This window comes from Leuresthes tenuis, unplaced genomic scaffold (assembly GCF_036924035.1).
Source record: "Leuresthes tenuis unplaced genomic scaffold, fLeuTen1.0.hap1 SCAF_18, whole genome shotgun sequence".
NCBI lineage: Eukaryota > Metazoa > Chordata > Actinopteri > Atheriniformes > Atherinopsidae > Leuresthes > Leuresthes tenuis.
This window is the reverse complement of record NW_027325372.1, coordinates 22,690,599-22,710,519: the sequence shown is the minus strand read 5'-3', so window position 1 is coordinate 22,710,519 and position 19,921 is coordinate 22,690,599. Positions and strand designations below refer to the sequence as shown.

The 19,921-nt window shown below is 40.7% G+C and overlaps 1 protein-coding gene across 1 annotated transcript in view; it reads left to right on the top strand.

Annotated features, from left to right (window-relative positions):
* The first annotated feature begins 229 nt into the window (after positions 1–229).
* Positions 230–19,921, top strand: part of eepd1 (endonuclease/exonuclease/phosphatase family domain containing 1) — a 50,794-nt gene continuing 31,102 nt past the window's right edge. The window contains exon 1 of the mRNA XM_072370307.1: positions 230–1,425. Within this exon, the coding sequence (XP_072226408.1) occupies positions 578–1,425 (848 nt within the window). The 5' untranslated portion in view covers positions 230–577. The remainder of the gene's footprint in view (positions 1,426–19,921) is intronic.

Genomic DNA, 19,921 nt, shown 5'->3' with positions numbered 1-19,921 from the left:
TATAGACGCACAGAATTAAAATAGTTTTAAAAGAAAAGATAAATAAATAACGAAGGGATTATATTTGTATTCCATAACTCTCTCTTCTACAAGTGATCTACACCAGTTCTTGCTGGCGCATTACTGAGGCTGATTTTATATTGAAGAGAAACACGTAATGTCTAAGTGTGTTCGTGTATGAACCTATTAAATTTGACTCTCGTTGAAATCTAATGCTTTTACACTGTCATGAGCTCTGTTGTCCGTCCGTCAGATGGGTGTGTGTGGAGTCCAACCTGCGACCAGTCACAGAGCGGCATTTCGGAGGGCAAAGTTTACGGGGGAGTCCACATATTCATTTCTTATCTTCCTCTCGGAATACGCACACACGCTTCAGCTGCACATAGAGCAGGGAGACGCCGATTTGTATGCAGCTTGTAGTCAGGACTAATTGGAGCCCTATTTCACCTTTGATAAATCACTTTGTTATATTAGTAAGTGTTTGAATGACCGTCATTTTTGTGCTCCATAGCTGTTGCTCTCTGCCGTGGCCCTCACCACTCTACGTTGACCCGAACCCCGGTGACCCGCCGGTGCCATGGGTGGGAGTCTGGGCTGCCACCGCTCCATTCCCAAGGACCCTACTGACTTCAGCTGCAACAAGCGCAAATTCAGCGCTGCGTGCAATTTCGGCAACATCCTGGTGATCCAGGAACGGCTCAACATCAACACAGCCACCGAGGAAGAACTCATGACTCTGCCGGGAGTCAGCCGCACTGTTGCGCAAAATATTGTGGAATACCGGGACTGTATTGGCGGGTTCAAAAAAGTAGAGGACCTTGCTCTGGTGAGCGGGATCGGAGCCACCAAACTAGAGGTGATCAAACTGGAAATCTGTGTCTCCAGCAGGATGAGTTCGTCCCTGGACTCCCCATCCTCGCTGCGCAAAGATCTGGACCACCAGTCGTACACCGGGATCAACATTAACACCGCCACCCCTGCGCAGCTAATGAGCATCCGAGGCATGACAGAGAAAATAGTCAAGAATATAGTGGCCTATAGGACGGAGCACGGCCCATTTAAAAGCATCGAGGACCTGGTGAGGGTCAGCTACATCAACAGCTCACTACTGGACAAAATCCGCTTTCAAGTGTACGTTGAGCGCTCCAGGGCGCCCTCAACCAACATCAATGGAGGACAGACCAGCACCACCAAGTTTAACCCAAGCCCAACTTCATTCAGTCTCAGAAGTGACGAGTTGGATCTTCCGCTTGGTGGGCCGACTCATATAATCTCTATGCGACCGAACATGGAGCCCCCGCTCGGGTTGCGGGACGGAAGGCCTGTGGTGCGTCTGGCCACCTGGAGCCTGCAGGGTTGCTGCTGTGATAAGGCCAACAACCCGGGGGTCAAAGAGGTGGTGTGCATGACCCTGTTAGAGAATGAGTGAGTACAACTTACAGAACTTACCTCAGTTCACATAATTAACAATCAAATGGATTTGTCATGATTTTGATCAATATGGATTAAGAAAATGCATCTATAAATGTAGTTTAGATCTGGTCATATGGGGCTGCATGGTGGTGTAGTGGTTAGCACCGTCGCCTCACAGCTGTTTCCAATCCTGCCTTTCTGGGTAGAGTTTGCTGTTTTCCCGTGTGGCTGGGTTATCTCTGGGGACTGGGCTTCCTCCAAAAACATGCATGTTAGGTTAATTGGTGTTTCTAAATTGTCCCTAGGAATGAATGTTAGCTTGTGTTGTTTGTCTTTGTGTGGACCTGTGATGGACTGGCGACCAGTCCAGGTTGTACCCTACCTCTTGCCCAAAGGCAGCTTGAATTAAACGGGTATTGGTAGGGTCTTATGGAAGTGGCTTCAAAATCTATTGAGCCATTTTGATAGTACTATGCTAGTGTATAACAAGTTGTAACATAACATAAATAACCCAAATCTGAGCTAGATCTGTCTGTCCCTGACACTCATTTTAGTTGTTCATGTCATCTTATGCAAATCTGACACTATCAGAAGAAGATATGATTACAGATACACACACTATATGAAGCTGTGACTGATGTGACTGATTCAATCCTTTCTCTGGCATTCAACAGGATTTATCACACTTTTCACAACAATATCACATGTAAACAACTTGCACACTTGTAATCTATGCTAACACCTGAAACTTCAAGCAAAACCGACAGCAGAAAAAACCATGGTTTACGACATGCTATTTGTTTTTTGTGTTAATTGAAGAGTTTGATTTGTGGCCCTCTTTTTGGGAGTCCCTGTCTCTGGGACATATTTCAAATGCTGGAGGTATGTGATCAGTTTGGTTGAAATGTATAAATCACTGACCAGACAGTTTTCTTTCAGCTGACTGGAATCCTGCTTTGTTTTTGGATCTTTGTGTCTCCATCACATATTTATATTAAGCGTATTAAAGAATTAGACATTCTGATGAAGCTTTCATTATAACAAAAGGAAAAATATTATGAAACCTGCACCAGTGAAAGTCAATATACTAATCAGATTGCACAAAAGCCAAGATAGGATGACATAAAGATCCAACAACAATATCTAGGCCGCAGGTTTCTGGGTCAGATCTCTAGCTAGGAATGGCTTTGAGTGCTGTCTGGCACCTAACTTTTTTTTTTACTTGCTTGAGAATGAAAAATGAATAAGCAGCTGAGTACATTATGTTCTGTATCAGTCCAGTTAAAGTCACCTAGTTGTTATTGCCCTAAGTGTAACATCTGCACATCTGATAGCAGGAGGACAGGCCTCTGTGAATTCAGGTTAAGCTGCTCAGATAAACTCAGAGGGCAGCGTTTCACTGTCAGCTTGCACAATCAATGAATAATAAGATTAATTCAGCAGGATAGTTGGTGTGTTTAGAGGCTGCTCGGATCACTTTGTCTGGCACAGCAGTAAACCACAAAGAAAGTAATGTCTGTTCTCATCACACACCCTATTTCTCCATAATAAACACTTGCTTTGAGCAGGGTGTGACCAGATTCTCTAAATGATTTTTGGCAAGTTTAAATGACAGTCGGCCAGCTGAAGTGCTTGGAGGTCTGCAACATCCTGGGTAGGTGGTCAGCCCTTACCTGTTTCAATGGGTGGAGGGAGTGAGTGAGGGAGGGAGTGAGTGAGGGAGGGAGTGAGGGAGTGAGGGAGGGAGGGAGGGAGGCAGGCAAGTTTAAAAGGGGGCATTCATGTCGGGCATGTCTAAAACGGCAAATAAGTCTTAGTTTCCTAGAATCTTCATATACTTTCCTTTTTGACCAGATGGCCAAAACATGCATTTATTCTGTTAAGTCATTATGACAAAAAAAAGACCAGTTTAACCAGTTAAGTTTACTTGGATATTTTTGAAATTGATCTATCACTTGTTCCAGTTCGACAGCAGAGAAAAGTAACCCGCTCCTGAGCAATACTTAAGCATAGTTTATGGTTGCTGTTCTTGAAGTTGAGTATAGTGGCACACACCAAAACTGACATAACAATAACTGCTGCACAGGTTAACACAGTCTTGCTTCCACTGGTTGTACTGGTTGGATTTTTAGCTTTGGACAAATTATATTCGCCAATTTTGATATTGCAAATGGCAGGCATTCCAAAATTGATATCAAGGGATGTGGTTTGTTTGGAGCTTTGGTGTTATTCTGGCCAGTTGAACACTTCACAATTTTTATGATCGGTCACTTTCTAAGAGGTGAGTTTGAACAACAGGAAAAGCTGCAAGGAATTGTGTGTGAACAGGTTAGTTTCCACAGACATCTGTTGATGAATACAATAGGGCTTCGCTGCCTTGCAGCTCGGGCCCTAATAATAATAATACCGCCAAAGAATACAATAGGGCTTCACTGCCTTGCAGCATAGCAGATAAGCCTATGGCTGCTCAGGAAGGCATCATGAGTCCATACACCAAGTTTGGTGTTTGCGATGAAGTCGTCTTCATGCAGGGATTCCAATGGTACCTCATTTGTGAAATTTGAACCAACGGCTCCAAATTTATGAGCAAAATGCATTTTTGCTGCTTATAGCGCCCCCTCTACGTCAAAGTTGACCAGAATTCTTGGGACTCTTAAAGACTTGGTCACAAGTCTGTGTTAGAAGTTTGACTTCAAAAGATCAAATGGTTGCTGAGATATGGCCTCACTTCCGGTTTGGCATGTCAGCGCTGAGTTTGATTGGCTGCTATGGGCAAACGGAAGCAAACTTAAAAATTCCACAGTATAGCTTCTGTGAGGCTTGGTCTGAAGATTCTATATGTCAAGTCCCGTGGAAATCAGACAATCTGGGTGACCTGTAATGCTTTTTGAAGGTTTTTGATATAATTCAAAACATGCAAACATGATCAGTCTAGGACTGTTGGCAATAATGCAAAATATGAGTTGTGAAGGACAGTGCTATTAAAAGTAACATCAAATTTTGATTTCATGGTGAAGGACTGTTAAATAAGTAATGATAATATGTGTAGCCAGACTGAAAAGATGAGGGAACTACTGGGAAAATTTTGAAATGTATGTATTGGAGTGGCTTTATAGTCTATATAATCATTCAGACCATGTGTATGTCTGTTTCGACAGGGTTTTGGTGATGAAACAATTTGACACACAATTGGGTTCAGTAAGGGGCTGTGATCAACAGTGATGGCTGTTTATGATACTGACTGGATAGGTTGACATACACATTTTTAAATCCAACTGATTACATTTCAACAACAGAGGTACATCATGACACAAGCTTAGCAACAACATTATGTACTATTTTACCACAGCCATACTATTCACAGAAATGACCTCATGGTAAAACACTCGCACATAGTCTACAATGTCAGATAAGGTTCAACAGGGTTGCACTTTAGAATGTGTTGTAACTGTAATAATTGCAAGTGATTTATCATCTTAACTAAATTAAATAAAGTGAACACTGTCAGAGCAATAACTCCAAGAGTGAAACATGACTTCTTGTAAGCCAGTGGGTGATGCTATGGGGACCACAAAATATTGCCATTTCAATCTGTACAGGAGTGTGATGATATGTGTAACGTTTGGTGCACTTTGGAGCCTTCCATTTTCATTGCGAAATATCAAAGTTTGAGGTGCTGCCATGCGCAGACCCAATGGTTTATAACAAAACCTTCAATAACTTTTAATCACGTCTTTTGACTGTATGGACTAATTTTCAGGCCTCTATGATTAAATCTCTTGGAGGAGTTCGTTATCACATGTTTGTAAAACGCCAAATTTATGTCTTTGAACCAAAATGGCCGACTTTCTGTTAGGTTTGGATCATTGTTCCAACAGGACTTTTTGTCAGTCTTAATGTGTTCTGTGATGCAGTAATGGGGCAACCACAAAAGGTGGCACTGAGTAATTTTTTTCCCCAAAAATTCACAAAACCCCAAAATTACATAATTTTATGCATTCCCTTGGGGGAGTTGTTGAGCATGTTCAGGTCCCCCAAAAATAATAAAGATGGAAGTTGCGTGGTGTGGTAGGTGGTGAGCACTGTCGCCTGACCGTTCCTCACAGTTCCATTTGTCGAATCCACACTGGAGCTATTCTGTGTGGAGTTTGCTTGTTCTCCCTGTGTATGCGTGTTTTTTTCTGGGTACTCCAGCTTCCCCCCATCGTCCAAAAAAAATGCATGTTGGGTTAATTGGTGACTCATTACATTGACCCTAGGACTGAGCTTGCATGGTTGTTTGTCTCATTTTTCTCTGTGTAGCCCTGTGATGGACCTGTCCAGGGTGCCCAGTGTCAGCTGGGATAACACACTGAATTGGATTAAGCGGGTATAGAAAATGGATGGATAGAGGGATTTAAACCTCAATAGCATTTACTGGTTCTTAGCCTATTTGTTTGAGGAATACAATTTTGCATGCGTTTGAAATATAAACCGCTATGACATGATGACCTCCTTCTGATGATGCCAAAAAAAGCTCTGACCACTCAGAGTGTGAACAAAAAACATTTGAGGGTGTCCTGTAGTTTTTGAGGGTACCAGGACATTAACAATAGATTATTTGGGCTCTGTGGGTTGATGGATTGGGATTGCTTCCCACAGATGCCTTCAGATCCCATCAGGTTGGTATGTGGGGAGTTTAGAGGCCAGGTGAATACCACTGACTGTGATGTTTTCTGAGCCATTTCTAATAGTTTTTTTTGTGGCCCACTGCTGCGGGGTAGTTCAGTTGCCATGTGTCGGGTATGACTGACCTACAGAAATGTTTAGGGGTGTGGAAAGTGTCAAAGTAACATCCACGTTGCTATGCGCCGGCCTTATCGGCAGCAAGTCTGCGTAGCTCGGAATTTTGTTCATCGTTTATATAATTTTAGTTTTATTTTAAACATTTTTGTGATCTGCTTTTTATTTACATTTAGTTTAATTCTTATCTTTTGACAATGTCCACTGCTACCAGTAGAGCAGTGTATACAAGAGAAGAACTGTTGGTACTGTCAAGGATAGGATGCAGAATTAAACATCAAATTCTGACCGAGCTAAGAAAGCTGTACCGTGGATGCAGAGCTGGAGTAAAACTAAAGGCAACAGAAGGAGGAGGTACAAGCCTTTTCTGCCCTCTGTGATTATGGGAAACGCTAACTCGCTGCCAAACAAGTGTGATGAGCTAGAAGCGCTTGTGCGGAACCAACGGCTGTATAAGGACGGTCTGTCCAAGTCCTGACAACGACAACACACCGGACTTATGTGTAGCTGTACGATTGGATCGAGACCTGAGTACTAGAGGTAAGCGGAAAGGTGGGGGTATTATCCTATTTTTTAATCAGAGATGTGTAAACCCCTGTAATATGACCGTTAAGGAGAGGGTATGCTGTCTAGACATTGAACTGCTGTCAGTTGGTTTCCGTGCGTTCTGTGCAACCAGAGGGTTCTCATACCCAGTCGTTATCGTTGTTTACATACCACTGACGGCGGCACCTACGCATCTATGACGCCATTGCTAGGATACAGACCAAGCATCCTGAGGCATTCATTGCAATCATAGGGGAATTCAACCATGTCTCTCTATCCTCCTGACTGACGGGCTTTGTACAGTATGTGGACTGTCCAACAAGTGAAGAAAGGACATAAGATCTGTTCAATGCTAACGTGAAGAAGGCTTACAGGTGTCTCGTCCACCACTGGGTAGATCTACAGACCTACAGACCTTGTGTACAAAGACTTCCTATTACTACCAGATCTTTCAGGAAGTGGTCACCAGAGGCGAGTGATGCATTGAGAGACTGCTTTGATGTCACAGACTGGGCTGTACTGCTGGAGGAAGAAGAAATGGACATTAACATGGACAGGAGGGTCAGCACCATCACAGACTACAATAACTTCTGTAAGGACATTGTGATTCCAGTGAGGACTGTAAGGTGCTATCCTAATAATAAACCATGGATCACCAGTGACATCAGAGACCTCCTGAACCAGAAAAAGAGGGCGTTCCAGAATGGGGATCGAGAAAAGCAGAGGAGTGTACAACAGGAGCTTAAAAAGACATTGTGTTAAGCTAAGGTGGAGTACAAGAAAAAAGGTACAGACAACTGGAGAACAATAACACTAAGGTGGTGTGGAAGGGCATGAGGACCATCACTGGATACGGACTGAAGAACTCTCAGTCTGTGGAAGGTGATGTGGACAGAGCCAATGCTTTCAACCAATATTACAACAGGTTTGATAGTGTGGCTTTTTCTATGATTGACACCAACATCACTCCTGTCGCCATCTTTCCACTACAACCTGAGCGGCTCCCTCTCTAACTATAGAGGAGGTTGGAACTGAGCTCAGGAGACTTCAGTCAGGGAGGGCTGCAGGTCCAGATGGAGTCTGTACATGGCTTCTGAGGGACTGTGCTGGTCAACTAGCAGTGCCTCTTCAGAGGCTCTTCAATTTGAGCCTTCACATGGAAAAAGTCCCAGTCTCAGTCTCATACCTGTGGGCAACCTGTGGAGCTGAATGACTACAGACCGGTGGCTTTGACATCTCATATTGTGAAGACCTTGGAGAGACTCCTTGTTGGTCGCATTAGATTGCAGGTTGCTGGGAATAGAAATAGAAAAATACTTTATTCATCCCCCAGTGGGGTAAATTTAAATAATACTCCAGTTTGCCTACCAGAAAAACATTCTGTACATGGTGCATTGGGCATATGCTTATCTGGATGTGCCTGGTTCATATGTGAGAATCATGCTCTTTGACTTCTCCAGTGCCTTTAACACTATAAGGCCTCCCATACTGAAAGACAAGCTTCTTGGTATGGGTGTAGGGCTGGATACCGAACTTTGGTTCTTTTAAGGCACCGACTGAAATGCTTCGGTAGTACCGAGTATCAAAACATGCCTCGTCTTTTGGTACCCAGAGATTAATCACGTGATCAAGAACTGATCATGCTACCCTCAATTGGCTGTATTAATGTTACACTTTGCCCCACAGACGGGGTTCACATGTGTATGCATTGGAAACTGTAGTTGTGTGTGTGTGTCGCCAAACCGGTTAAACAATGCCATCGAGGTCAAAAGCGTGGCTCCATTTCACCAAGATTGATGCCAATAGTGCGCAATATATGCCAAAAAGTCATCGCTGCTAAGGACAGCAACACGACTAATGTAATTAATTATTTGACCGTGCAAAAAATCTATTTAAGAGCAGAACGTGTTTTTGCACGTTCGGAAGAAGGTCGGACTGCAACCATCCTCCTCTCAGCATTCAAGTCAGCCTGTGGACTCTACAGAGCCTGAGCGGCATAATTCAAAATCTCCACCTCTGGACTCCGCTTCATCTAAGAGTACAGAGAACGGCGCAGTGTGTGGCATTTTAATAGGTAAATTAACATTCGGCGAAATCCAGCAGCAATCTCAATGTTACTGCATCTTAATGCGTGCAGAAAGCAGTGAAAAGCATCCTCAGTATGTAGGATAGTATTAGACACCAACCTGTCACTTGTTTGCAACTGTTTTGCACTGGAAATTATTTGTTTTTTTTTTTCTGTAAGAAAACTGTTTGGATTGGAAAAATACTAAGCTGAAAAATAAAACTGAAGATTTGTACTGTTATGTCTAATGTAATTTCCTTTTTGTTAGAGATGATATTATAAAATTGGTATAAAAAAAAAAAAAGTATCGCTCAGGAACCGTTATTGAAGTGAAAGTATCAGTATTGGTACTGGTACTGGTATCCAAAAATTTTGATCGATACCCAGCCCTATATGGGTGTGGCCCCCTTCCTGGCGTAATGGATTATCGACTATCTGACCTGCCAGACAACAGTATGTCAGGATAGGGAGATGTTTTTCTGGAACACTGGAATACAGTACTGGGGCTCCACAGGGTGCTATTTTTTCTCCTTTTCTTTTCACCCTGTACACATTGGACTTCAGGTAGAACTTGGAGTCCTGCCACATACAGAAGTTCTCTGATGATGCGGCTGTTGTGGCGTATGTGCAGGTGGACAGGAGAGGGAGTACAGGGACCTTGTGGAGTCCTTCAATGGCTAGACCAAAAAGAACTGTCTGCTCCTGAACACTACCAAGACCAAAGAGCTGGTGGTGGACTTCAGGAAATCTAAAACTCAATACCAGTCATTTTGCATTGATGGAGAGGAGATAGACTGTTCAGACCTGCAAATACCTGGGGGTGTTGCTGGATAATGTTTATGTTTATGCATTTATCAGACTCTTTTATCCAAAGCAACTTACAAATGAGGATATAACATTACAGCTAACATCAAAGCTAACAATATGCTACGTTGAAGGAACCCACTAGTCAGACTTTGTCAGAGGTGACAGTGTGGAGATAGAGTGCAGGCATAGAGGGAAGCAAAAAAAAGTGCAGTGGAGTCGGTAGGGAAGTACAGGGTACAAGTGCTAGAGTAGGAGATGCTCTCTGAGGAGTTAGGTCTTCAAGAGTTTCTTGAAGATGGACAGGGACGTTCTTGTAGCACTTGATAGACCTGATGGACTGTGTGATTGTGTGAAGTAGATGGGAGCCATTCCATTAAGCACTTTGTAGGCTAACTTTGTAGCACTTTGGAGGATAATAAACTAGAGTGGTCTGCCAACATAGAAGCACTGTACAGGAGGTACACCATCTTCCTGAGACGGCTCAGCTCCTTCAGTGTCGGCAGTGACATGATGTGCATGTTTAACATGTTGTTGTCTGTCTTGTTTGTCTCTGTGTGATGGACTGGCGACCTGTCCATGGTGTACCCCGCCAATGACAGCTGGGATAGGCTCCAGCCCCCCCGCAGCCCTACATTGGATTAAGCGGGTATAGAAAATGGATGGATGGATATATATCCTAAACCCAAAATGAAAACTTGAATACCTATTAAATTTCTCCATGGCTTGTTAATTGGAGTAACAGTACAAATGTGTGTCAGACGACACCTAACCAGGGCTAATTCATTCATTGACGGACTCAGAAGCTGCTAAATTCCCAAAGAACCTGAATCCTAAAAGTATTTTTACTGACTGTAAAGTCATACAAACCACATCATGGATACTTTGCAGTGAGGTATCTGTAACACCGGTCAATGCCAATCAGGATTTTCAGAAATAAAAAGATTTTAGTTTGTGAATTATAAAGCCATAAAAGACGAGAGTGTAGATGCAGCTGCAAAAACAAAACAAAACATAACATACTAATAACATTTGCACAAGGCACATATTGTTCTCTTGCTCCGGTTTGTCATAGAAATTTTTTAGTAATGCACAGAGTCAGTTATTTTCTTCTGTGGAGATAAGAAGCTTTTATAATAATATCTTGCAAGAGAGAACAACACAGTACAAAATACAGGCTCTGACCACTGAGGCAAAAACAGTTATATTTCCCGCTTATCATGTCATCTGTCTTTGGGTATAGTTGATTGTTCTTCTATCTTTCCTCCTCAACCGTCAGTTGAGGTTACCCAGACACAGTCGTATAATAGCAGGTATTTGTTAAAAATGTCATGATTTATCTTCAGTAATTACCAGTACATGATTTGGAAGTTGCATTGTGAAAACAATCGGGGCCATTTCCAGACTTTGTACATGCCAGATTGTGTATCAACATTTTCAGTGATTTTCAGTGATCACTGTGATGTTCATTAGAATTTGGAGAGGTTATGATCAGCTCGTTGTTAAGGTCAGGAGGACGGATTGCTGCTGACATTGAGTGTTAGGTGCTCATGTGGAAATTTCCATTGGCGCAGCATTTCATTGTCAGTGATGAGTTAGGTGCATTGCCCAGCAAGCTCTGTCAGCCGACAGTCATTCGGACCAATAAAAAGTGCTCCCAGAAACAAAGCTAATGTGCACTTCTGCACTAGAACTTTAACATTAAAGGGCAACTGACTTACAATGATCAGTGCCGCTGTTCTTAAAGAAACTCCTTAACAGATCACCTCAGCTGGAATGACATCCAATAACTTGTTTCTTTATATAGAAAGTCTATGATTAATTGCTTACTTGGTGCTTTGGATTAAAGCAGACTTCAATAGGATTTTATGGAGATTTGACATTAAACATTCCCTCTTGAAGAACATATTTCCAATGTTATTCACATTTCAAAGTGACAAAAAGACAAATCTCAAGTTTGTTGGTAGCATATTTAGCTTTGAGCATTTCTAACCAATGGAATCATCACAGTCACATTTTTATCTAAATGTGTCTTTGTCATTCAAAACTGATCTTATTAAAAAAATCAACCTTATAGTTAAAGCTATTGATCTTTTTCTGACCTATTGAAGAAAACCTATAGACAAACAGAAAATAGATGCCAAGTACGAGCATGAGAATATAACTTACTGTGATTCAGCTTGCAATCATGGTGGCTTTATAATATTTCTCAATGAAATACATGTATAAATGTTAAGCATTTGTATTAATAGGTTTTTATTTGCCAAAGTGTGAGGGGATGATACTTAAAAACCATTTGAGCCTCCCAGACTTTCTTGATTGCCTTTAACAACCAGCCTGTTGTTTGTTAATGTCAAGAAATGACAAAAATCATACATAACCATGAGAGAGAAAAAAACATTTGCCAAGTGAGGTCTGTCTGGCCAAACAGGAATGTTAACATCACTGGAGTAAAACTACTTTTATTTCAGGATTAAAAACCAAAACCAAACAAGCTCCATAGTCAAAGATAGATTTTAGTCTCAAATATATTTTATGGCTTAAGTATAATAACAGTTTCATGCATCAACAGTATTTGTTATTTGTAATATCACTGTCATCAAACAAAGCACACCCTCTTAGAATTTTGGAGTTTTTACCGATTGGGCTCAATATGAAAAAGGATCATCTGGTCTTTACCAGGGTCTTGAAATTTGGTAAATATCACCTCAAATGAACAACACCTCATGACATATCATATCGTGCCAGGTGCTGCTAATCATATGCAGCAAGTGTGAGCATCTTCATAAAGGCTGAAGAACTCAAGAGGAAAGACATCAGCAATGATCTTAAAGAAGGATGCTATATTGTGCTTTGTTACAAAATATGAGTACTCATGAGTTCCAGCAAAATAATTCTAGTTGCAGTTCACGGTCACCAATTTCATACATGTGTTTTAGACATCTCTACTGCTTATAAATCTTATAAATGGAATTTAAGTCATCATCCTATTAAAATTGTGAAAATGATTATTAAATAAATACTAATGATTTTGGTTGCAACTACTTATTTCAAGGTGTTTTGTCTGTCTGTGTGTGTGTGGTATCTCCTTGAATATAGAGATGCACCGATCAGGATTTTTGGGGCCGATCACAGAAATCAGTATCTGCCGATCACGATATTGCGATCACTGATCACAGCATCAAATCCATACATTTTTTTCTATATCGTTGTCTTGTGTAACTTTCATATATTTAATTAATGGTTCTTACACAACACTGACATTGTATTATAAAAATTAGGAGATGAGAAAGTATCATGAATTGTCAACCGTTTTATTGCAAGTGTGCATGTGGACAACAAATGTGAATGTAATTTATTTATACAGCCCTTTACAACAATCCATTTCGGTGTACCAAAGTGCTTTACAGCAGATAATAAATAAAGAAAATAATAAGTACAAAACAATAAAATAACAGTAAACGCAATAAAATACAGCAAAATTGAATAAGATAATATAAAAGAGTCACCATTCTACTGGGTATTAAAAGCCATCTGAAATAAGTATGTTTTAAGCCTAGATTTAAAGAGGCCCAGGTCAGAAATAAGATGCATCTCGGGGGGGGGGAGCTTATTCCAGAGCCTGGGGGCAGCAACAGAAAAGGCTCGGTCACCCCAGTGCTTGTATTTTGACCTGATTTGTTGACCTCAGAGCTCTACCAGGATTACGGACAGTTAAAAGCTCAGATAAATATGATGGGGCGAGGCCGTTCAGAGCTTTAAAAACAAACATTAAAAGTTTAAAATCAATTCTATAAAGGACAGGAAGCCAATGAAGGGAGTTAAGAACAGGAGTGATATGCATACGTCTGTCAGTGTTGGTTAAAAGACGGGCAGCAGCATTTTGCACAAGTTGAAGGCGACATAAAGTCCATTGCAGTAGTCTAACCTTGAACTTACTAGGGCATGGATGGCTTTCTCAAGATCGTGACGGCTTAAAAGCATTTTAACTTTGGCCAGGAGACGCAACTGGAAAAGACTAGTCCTGACAACATTGTTAATTTGTTTGTCAAACTTCAGATGACTTCAGATGTCAAAGGTTACTCCCAGATTTCTGACAGTTGAACTGAGCTTTGAAGACAAGGTGCTAAAGTCAGCCGTCACAGTATCCCCAAAGACAATACATTCAGTTTTGTCATCATTTAAATGTAGAAATGTTTGGCCAACCATTGCTTAATGTCAGCAATACAATCAAACAAAGAACATTGTGCACTGTTACTCTTTGGCTTCACTGGCAGATCGATTTGTAAATTGTCTGCATAACAGTGAAAAGAAAGGTTGTGCCTGGCTATAATTGACCCAAGTGGTAACATGTATAATGAGAAGAGGATAGGGCCAAGAATAGATCCTTGTGGGACTCCACAGGAGAGAGGAGCAATGGAAGAGGACAGGTCACCAACCATAACAGAGAAGGTTCTACTGGATAAGTAAGATGTAAACCACTTCAATGCAGTGCCATGGATGCCAACATAATTACTTAGGCGTAATAGGAGGACTGCATGGTCCACCGTGTCAAAGGCTGCAGTGAGATCAAGCAGCACTAAGGCAACAGGGCACTTGGCATCCACAGACAGAGCAATATCATTGTGCACCTTTAACAGTGCAGACTCAGTGCTGTGACAGATCTAAACCCAGATTGGAACTTCTCAAGAACAGAGTTATCCTCAAGAAAGGACTGTATTTGTATAAAAACAACTTTTTCTAAAACCTTAGAAAGAAAGGGCAGATTGGAAACAGGTCTAAAATTTGATAGCATTGAGGGGTCAAGATTAGGCCTTTTAAGAAGGGGCCTGACCACAGCATGTTTAAAGGCAGCTGGAACAGTTCCTAATCTAAGGCAGGAGTTAATAAGAACCAGGAGACTGGGCCCCACAGTATTAAAAACCATTTTCAACACTTTGGAAGGGACAATATCTAATAGGCAATTTGTAGGTTTCAGAGATTTCACTACATCACAGAGACAAGAGAGGGAAACCAGCTCAAACTGATCAAACACAGCAGAATGAGTTGGGACGACAGGCAGATCCTTATTTGTACTCAAAATAACATTAGTGTTTCTTCTGACAGAATCAACTTTGTCAACAAAATAAAGAAGAAAATTCTCACAAGTGGCTATTGATACATCAGTCACAGCAGAAGTACATGGGTTAATAACAGCATTAATTGTATCGAATGACACCTTAGGACAATGACTGCTGCTAGAAATAATATTAGAGAGGTACTGAGATTTTGCTTCACGTACGGCTCTCTGATAATCATTGAGACAGTCCCTTAACATTTCCAGAGACACATGCAGTTTTCCTTCTTCAATCTGCGTTCCGCCTGCCTGCAACGCTGCCTGATAGCGCGGGTGGTGTCGTTCAACCAGGGGTCTGTTCTTGGCTTGACAGATTTTTGCCTAAAAGGAGCAATAGAGTCCAGAATGGCAGTACAGGTGGAGTGAAAGGAGGAGAGAAAATGATCAGGACAGATAGGGGAAGCCTTGAATGGCTTTCAAGGGAAAAAATTGTGAGTCATTGAAAGCAGCAGTAAATTCATCGGCTGTGGAGGGAGTGATGATACGCCGCTGATGGGATGGAGCAAGAAGTTTGTTCACTGGTTGGGGGGGCTATCCATTCAAAAACAATAGGGAGATGATCTGAGATTGCAGTCTCAGAAATGTCTTTAAGGGAAACTGAAAGTCCAGAAGAAATAACAAGGTCCAATAAGTGTCCCAGATGGTGTGTTGGTTCATCCACGAATTGAATCAAATTAAAAGTTTCCAAAAGGTTTTTTAAGTCTGTGGCGAATTGGTCAGATGGGCAACAAACGTGAACATTGAAGTCCCCACAGATCAAGATCTTGTCATATTTTGGGAGAATGTCAGCCAGAAACTCAGAGAAGTCATGAATAAAGTCCTTATTATATTTCGGAGGGCGATAGACAACTGCACACAACACGGGACTAGCGAACTCTGCCGCAAACAATTGCAGTTCAAACGAGGAGTATGTACCTGTGGGAAGAAGCCGACATTTAAAATTGGTATTGAACACAGCAGCAAGTCCCCCTCCTCGCCCCGACACTCTCGGGAGCTGAAGAAAGAACAGTTGGATGGAAGAAGCTCAGAGAACGCACTGTTATCACCTGGTTTCAGCCAGGTTTCAGTCAACAGGAGGAAATCCAAGGAATACGAAGTAAAAAAGTCATTTAGGATAAATGTCCCTATTTGCAACGGATCTGGTGTTGATGAGAGCCATGCGAACCAAACGCCGATCCATCTGTTGGTAGGCACAATTAACTGGACGGAGATTCTCCAGCGCGCGGCTCCATCTGCGGATCCTCACAGGCCGACGACAGGGACGTGGGTACCCGGAGTCTGGTACGGCCGGCAGCAACTATCGGTAGGAGTAATCCATGGAGCCTCGGATGTCGTATCCGGCGTAATCACTGGAGAGACCAAACAGCATTTGGCGAGCGTTGTACGTGGAGTACGAAGCCAATTGAACTTTCAGCTGGCATATCGACCTCTCTTTCCTCGTCTTCTGCGACGGCTGTTGCGTGGTAACCAACAAGGTAGATGCCATAGGTGAGAGGGTACAGACGCCATGACAGGAGGCAGAACATTCTGTTTGTGAATTGTGACTCAGCATTTGTGGATCATCAATCACACGTTTGTATTTTTGAGACATTCTTCCTGCAAATTCGCACAGATCCACAAACAAATCGCTCGTGATTCACAAAGCAATATCCAGTAGATGGCACTGTTGTTCACTGATGTATCTATGGCTCGGTTTAAGAACGACAAAGAAAGAAGATCGCTGCTTAGCAGTAACCATAGTAACGAGATGGCACCGGTGAGGTTGGCTGCTGTCTTACCTGCTCCAGTCATTTGTTTGTATTTACTTGTCTTAAGCGTTATTTTGAACTTGTTAAGTCCACCTCCAGTTTTTCTGTCGTAACACATACGACAGACAAACCCTACTTAATTTAGGAGCACAGTACTCAAACTGTGCTCCCATCAACTTCACCCCTTTAGGCGCCAGAGGTTTTTTTCTAAAATCCTTGATTTTGACAAATAAATTTCAAAAGGCTATATCTTAAAACTGATAAGAGATAGACTTTCTGTAAATTAGAGAAATGTTAAGGATGACCCAAAGTTTATGTAGGAAGCAAATTTACACACCAAATGTGCATATTGTGACATCATGGGGTGGCGGCCATCTTGGATTATTGAATTTTTATGAAATTTTCATGTTTCAATGATGAAATGCAGCCTTTTTCCCCAAATATGCCCCTATTAATCTCCGTGCTAAATTCAGTATTCTATATTCAATGTGCTAGACAATGCAAAATGTTCAGGGAAATAGCAAAGAGTAAACCAAAACTGTAAATTATTTCTAATAAATGGCCGAAAAAATGCACATGAGCAATAACCTCACATTTGTCTGCAGAGGTCAACATAGGCCTATGCCTATCCATCCACGTGACACTGTTTGAAGTTTTTTATGGATTGATACCTTTCATTGCATGGTACCACACAAAGACTAACCCCACACTGGCTGCACCTGTATTTTGACTGACGGCAGCCTTTAGGCCGGGTTCAATCAGAACATACAACACAATCTGGGTGGTCATCAGCCTTATACAGAAAGTGACATTCTGTGAGTCTCTGTGGAATTTCTCCCGCTGACTTCTTCCTCCCTTTATGGCTCTCTTTCCTGGAGTAGCCTTTCAGTAAACCAGTTGCCACGTCTTGCACAAAGACCTTCAGAGAGTTGTGAGGACCTGGAATACAGCTTCAGTAAATTACGTGAGCATTCACCAACAGAAAATTCTGTTATACCACTTTCTTGATCTGTGGGGAAAGAGTTAGGTCTTCATTCTTTGATCTGCAGTGTCAACGCACCCCATGAATGAATAATAATCATCAACACACACAGGTGTATTTATTCATCTGGACCCACTAGTAGTGCTTTTTGTCCTAATGCGTTTTCGATTTCACTGACAGTTACATCTGACCACTGGTGAAATCTTGAATGTGGCTTGATTTCATGGGAGGCTAAAAACTGATGGGCATAACGATTTGTTTCTGGGTCAAAGACGAATAAGGATTTTACAAATGGAAAAAAATTAAATTGGCTAAAAATACCCATTAAGTCACTTTCTATCATTATTAGGGTGTTTTGTATATCACTCAACAACAGGAATTTGTTTTAAGAGTGCAATAAACATTTTTCAGTGAATTATATGATTTCTCCCATGGAAAATGTCCTTCCTGGGTAACGTAAATGGTTTTCAAAATTAATTAAAATTTCTATCATTGTTGGTATTCAAAAGTTTTTGTATAATTACAGTTAGAGCTCAACAAATAATTACTTCTCAGAAAACCCCATTTTTATCAGAATTATGTAATATATTTGGACATTTATAGGGAAATGGCTTCATTCGTTCCTGTTTGTCACACAATATTTAGTGCCAAAAAGAGAAAAAAAGATGGAAAATGTCTTATTTTTTTATAGTGTAAGTAAAAGGGTTGTTATTGTATCCTCAACTCAAAAAACACAATACTGTAATACAATATGAAATTTGGGTTGAATTATTTGACTGTCTCAGTCTAACCCTAACCCTCTTCTTATTACTCCTCCATTGTTCACTTTTCTTTTTTGCAGCAGCAGGAGTCATCAGCTGAATAGGTGTTTTGGGCTGAGATTTGGATTTATCTTTGTAGTACCTAGAAATAAAACAAATTACATGGTGTACAGGTTTGATTAATTACCAAGATGCCGATGCTCCAGAAGAAATATGCCCTACCATAAACATCACATCACATTGCTTAACTAACGTATTATCATTTTTAACTGATCTGCATAATCTCTTCATTACTAAATCACAATACCTTTCTCTCTTTTTCTCAAGATACTCAGCCCTAGCTTGTGGGTCAGCATTCTTCCTGGCCCTGAAAAGTCTCTGCCTTTCTTTCTTAGACAGTGGCATCTGCAAGGACAAAACTGACCCTCAAACATCAAAAGCTATACTAAAACTTTATTAAAAAAACATAAAGATTAGCTCAGTATATGTATATATATATATATATATATATATATATATATATATATATACAAGATATTTATTAGATAGCATAGTTGAGACAGACAGGAAACAGAAAATATCCTGTGGTATTACCATTGAAAAAGATAACAAAAAATGTCAAAAGTTAAAAAATACATAATATTTCCTCATTAATCGTTTAATTTATCATTAATATAACATTACAACATCAAATCAATGCCTAATAAGCTACAGATAGTGATAACAATCTGAATTTAAAAACATGTCCATTCTAGATAACAGAGGACATGTCCTGGGTAACAGAATATCTTTGTTATCCAGGGAGGACATATCGTTATCCAAGAAGGACAAAAAAACTAAATTTCCTTTATAATCAGGCACTAACTGGGTCTACTGAATAAAATATTAGCTTAATCTTCAACACATCAATGTCATATTTGACATGAAATAGATGATTTTAAAAAGTAAAAAAAATATAGATGTTTTACTAGCGTTATCCAGAAAGACACATGAACTGTGCACGTCATGTACGACCGACCGAAAAGGTAAAATATCAACATTTTAAGAGAGACCTATTGACCTTTTGCTCTGTCTTGGGGGTCCTTCAGGGTCTGTTGGCTGATGCAACACCTTGCAATATGACAGTCCATTTCCAAATATGGGCATATGTAGCCACTTTATGTGTGTTACCCAGGAAGGACATTTGGGACTCCAAAAGCAGGGACAAAAGTATTTCTTGAATAAAAATGTAAATAATCTTAGAGTTGTTACTATATTTGAAGGTGTCATTACGGACATCAACACAATTATGCCCAGTACATAATTGATGCTTTAATTAGGATTTTTTACATTTTTAGCATATTTTTGTGCATACATTTTAAGCCCGGACGTTATCCAGGAAGGACAGTTTTGTACTTTTGAGATAAATAGTTCCTTAAATTTTAATTTCTTAAAGTAAATGCTCATGTAAATAAGTAAAGTGGGGAGAATTGAGTAATAAACTGCAGTGTTTTAAAATTTTTATGTCTTTTTAATATTATAAATATGGTTCGGACACCAGAATTGACATGCCGCGTCTTTGACCCTTCTACAGTCAATAAATTCCAGAAATCATCATTGAGAAAAAGTGATTAAAAAAATCTAGGACCGAATCAGTATTGGATAGTTCTCTGTCCCCCTGATATCCAACTGTTTCATCAAATGGCTTTATCCAATTTTGGTACC